Genomic DNA, 4,662 nt, shown 5'->3' with positions numbered 1-4,662 from the left:
AATCAAGTGGGGGGAGGAGATGAAAAGGAACTGATGCATATGTGAGAGAGGCTTTTCCTGCACCGCCACTCTGTGGGGTGTCTTGAAGATGCCAGTGCATTGTCTGTTTCTCAGGAGATCAAAGTATCGGAACTGATGCATATGTGAGAGACGTTTTCCCGCATTTTCTCTCAGTGAGATGTGGAGACAGATGTCTGTATGTTAATGCACTGTGTGTGTATTGTCTGTCTCAGAAGATCAAAGTGTCTGAGGTTCTGTAATTCTTACACAGGCAATATCACACAAGTAGTCATGTGATATCGTTCTATATCAGCATGGTTGTGACTCGGCCGCAGACACAAGCCCACAGGCCAAGCTGATTTAGAACAATATCACACGGCTACGAGTCATGTGAAAGTACCTGAAATGAATCATATATAATGAACAGTGAGCTTGCTCTGCCTGATACAGTGTTTGCTCCTCTTTGCATCTGTCTTCAGCGTCTCTGGCCTCTGTTAACGTCTTGTTTACAGACTCAGGGATGAGGTATTTTTCTTTATCACTGTCCCAGTAGCTCCCAGAAAAATGAATAAATAATAAGTACAAAAAATAGTACAAAGACTGGAGAAATGTAATGTATTTTTGTACTTATTTTTCTGTTCTTTTTGGGAGCTATTGGGACAGTGATGAAGATCTACCAGTCGATCGTGATTGATGGGTTGGCAACCTAAAAAGCCATTATTTAACCATATTTACACCACACCTAATTTTTTTTTTATTATTTAAAGGGGTCATATGATGCGATTTCAATTTTTCCTTAGCACTTGTTCTTTGTCATTTCTCTGATCACAAATGCAGACAGAGTTTTATGTTTAAAAGACAGTATAAGTCATTATAACCAGTAATTATGTCCCCACTGGATGCAAATGGGTTTTAATGTTTTTTTTTTAGAAAAGAACATGTTTTTACTACAGTATAATGATCTAGAATTGTGTTTTCTCTTAAATATAACTAAAAATAACTATCTCTGTTTAGAGGAAACATCCAAGAACTTTATTGATGCAAGACACAACATCGAGTCAGCTTGATGTGATAGAAGATGCATCGGCAAGCTCCTCTACCCCTGTGGCTACACAACCCCCTTTGAAGCAAGCAAGGATAGAATCAGGGCTTAGGGTGTCACAGCAACGTGTGAACCAACTGGTGTTCAACTTTCTGGTTGATAATGTACAGTGCTTTTCATTGGTGGAGCAGCAATACTTCCGAAAATTGATTGAGGGAATCAGTGGCGGGAAGAAAGTGATGTGCCGAAAAACTCTGATGCAGCGCATTGACAAAGAGTTTGCTGTAATGAAGGAATCTGTTATCTCCAAGCTTATTAATGTGGACACTGTCTGCACGACAGCAGACATTTGGTCAGCACAAAACCGCAGTTTCTTCGGAGTCACATGCCATTGGATTGACAAAGACACGCTGGAGAGACATTCTGCAGCATTGGCATGTACACGTCTCAAAGGTCGACACACCTATGATGCAGCTGCAGCAAAACTAAACGAAATCCATGCAGAATATAGGATTCAAAACAAAGTCAAATCCACTGTGACTGACAATGGAAGTAATTTTGTAAAGGCATTCCGTGAGTTTGGTTTAAGAGAAGATGAGTCAGATGATTGCAGTGATGAAGTGAGATTTTTGAATGTCGGTTGTCTTCTTCAGGAAGACGGAGATGGAGAGCAGTTTTTTCTTCCACAGCATCAGCGCTGTGCTGCTCATACATTACATCTAATTGCCACCAATGAGATTCACAAAGCAGCATCAAATGGGCCATCACGTAAACTATACAGAAGTGCCATGGCTAAATGCTCATCTATCTGGAATAAAGTACATAGATCTTCATTGGCCACAGAAGTGATTCAGGAGATTGCCAATATGCATTTGACTGTCCCATCAGTCACAAGATGGAACTCAGAGTTCAGGGCTATCACAAAACTTGCAGGGCTCCCCGAAGAAAAGCTGAGGGAGATCTGTGATAAGCTTGATGTGCCAAGGCTTCATCCACAAGAGTCTGCATTCCTAAAAGAGTACACTGAGGTTCTGAAGCCTCTAGCTGTTGCCATTGACATTCTCCAGGGTGAAAGCAAATGTTACCTAGGATTTTTAATCCCTACTTTGCTTAGCCTCAAGACAAAGCTATTTGAAAAGATGCCTCATTTGCTTTATAATGCACACATTGTCACCACTATCAGTGAGGCCATAGAACAGCACTTTGGATCAGTGTTAGCCAGCCATGAAGCAAAGATGGCGACCACAACCCTGCCAAAGTTCCGCTTAAACTGGCTTAGCCCTGAGAAGAGAGATGACATGAGGAGAACCTTACTGCAGGAAGCTATTGCTTTGGAACCACTGCACAGTCAAGCTACAGTGAGAGATGACAACTCTGTGAAATCTGACGAGTCAGAGGAAAACTTTTTTGTCTTTAATAATGCCAAATCATCATCTGACAGCACAACTCATGATGAAGTCAAAAAGTACTTAGAAGATTCAGATAACAACCTGACGTCTCTTAAGGCATTTCCCATAGTTAAGAGGCTTTTTTATGAAGTACAACACCACATTGCCTTCCAGTGCTCCAGTGGAGCGTCTTTTTAGTCATGGAGGCAATCTTTTGACCTCATCTCAAAACAGAATGCGTGATGACCACATGGAACAGGTTTTACTGCTCCGTTACAACAAACAGCACTGCCCCAGTGACCTAACCCATGATGACTGATGTGTGGTGTGGTCACTTTATCTGTTGCTCTATTGTCCAGAGAGAATTTTGGAGGATAAAGAGTGTTCATGCACACACGCACACACACACGCGCGCACACACACACACACAGATTTAATTAATTTATTTCCCTAATTGCATTGATGGCTATGAGACACCAGTGTTTTTCTTTTATTAACTGTTTTAATAACTGTTTTATTGCCTATTTGGGTTTATGAATATGCTTTATGTTTTAAGATTAAGTTTTTTTTTTCAAGACATTGTTACTTGCCAGTGTGTCCTGTCATAGCTATGCAAAGATTTGATTCCTAAAACAGTATTAAACAATTTTTTTGTTATGAAGTCTGGTTTTGTGGTGGCTGTGCTTTAAAATTAAATGAATATAATCTTAATTCAAGTGATGAAAGATTTTGAGAAATTCTAACAGTAAACAGAGTTGAGTACTACTGTTAGGTTAACCCTGCCTGGTATAAATGTTTGGAAATTATTTAGTTGAAAATATCCATTAGAAACTTAAAAGTAATCAAAAAGTAATCAAATGTAATCAGTTACTTTACTTTTATAAAGTAACTGAAAAGTTACACTACTTATTACATTTTAAATAGGGTAATTTGTAATCTGTAAACTATTACATTTCCAAAGTAACCTTCCCAACACTGCTGGCCAATCACAGCACACCTCGCTTTTTCAGACCAATGAGCTTTGTAAAAATCGACGCGTTTCAAAAAGGTGGGGCATAGAGGAGAAACAATAATGTACAGTATGTGGAAAATAATGTGTTTTTTTAACTTTAAACCGCATAAACATATTTCATTACACCAAACACACAAAATAATGTTATTTTTAGCAGCATCATATGACCCCTTTAAAATACCAATTCCCATATCCATAACCATGGCTCTGTCTTTAAATAAATTCAATTATAATTACAGTTTTCTTAAGGATAAAAAAATCTATCTCAGCTAAAGGTATAAAATAGGGAGCCCTATTACTTGCACATGACAAAAATATAAAAAGTTACAATTAACAACAGAGATCAAACTATTAAATTCAATTTCTATTTATTTTTAGATACAATAATCAACACTCAAAAAAGTATGCACATAGTTTTTACAAAATGTCTAAATCTAATATAAATATATAATATATAATATAAAATTATGTTTCTACTTTGTTTTCATGACAGATTTTAAACATAGATTAATTAAACATACACTAATTAAGATATCAAGACATCATCATCTTTGGAAGATGAAGGAAAACATTCTGAAACCGTGGTATAATGAGCACACTCGCACCCTAAAGAGAGGTACCAAATACCAAAACTAGAGGTATTTCGTATTGTTTGGCGGGAAAGTAGCTTATCCTACAGAAAAGCATTAACAACTGCTAGATCTGATTACTTTTAGTCTCTTTTAGAAGAAAACAAACATAAGCCCAGGTATTTATTCAATACAGTGGCTAAATTAACGAAAAATAAAGCATCAACAGGTGTTGACATTTCCCAGCAGCACAGCAGTAATGACTTTATGAAGAACTACTTTACTTCCAAGATCGATACTTTTAGAGATAAAATTGTAACCATGCAGCTGTCAGCTACAGTATCGCATCAGATAGTGTGATATAGATCCCCTGAGGAACAATTCCACTCATTCTCTACTATAGGAGAGGAAAAATTGTATAAACTTGTGACATGTGACATGTGAAGTGACATGTGGCCAAGTATGGTGGTAAGTAAAACAATGCACAAGTTACTTAACGGTAGGGAGAGAGAGAGCGCGCAATTCCGTTGTGTGATCTTTGATGTTCACTCACTCAGCACACGTATCATTTGGATTAAAACGAAATCGTAAAAATAAAACCATTCATAGGGGCATTCACTATAAACATCATTTATTTTCAACCTTAGGCAT

The 4,662-nt window shown here is 37.6% G+C and overlaps 1 protein-coding gene across 1 annotated transcript; it reads left to right on the top strand.

Annotated features, from left to right (window-relative positions):
* Positions 1 to 1,038: 1,038 nt before the first annotated feature.
* On the top strand, positions 1,039 to 2,628 carry LOC107667942 (uncharacterized). Its single transcript, XM_016459675.1, has one exon. It carries the CDS (start codon positions 1,039 to 1,041, stop codon positions 2,626 to 2,628), a length of 1,590 nt encoding a protein of 529 aa, XP_016315161.1.
* Positions 2,629 to 4,662: the final 2,034 nt, after the last annotated feature.

Source organism: Sinocyclocheilus anshuiensis, unplaced genomic scaffold, assembly GCF_001515605.1.
Source record: "Sinocyclocheilus anshuiensis isolate Anshui unplaced genomic scaffold, SAMN03320099.WGS_v1.1 scaffold2823, whole genome shotgun sequence".
Taxonomy (NCBI): Eukaryota; Metazoa; Chordata; class Actinopteri; order Cypriniformes; family Cyprinidae; genus Sinocyclocheilus; species Sinocyclocheilus anshuiensis.
Note: the sequence above shows the minus strand (reverse complement) of the source record. Positions and strands in the feature narration are given on the sequence as shown.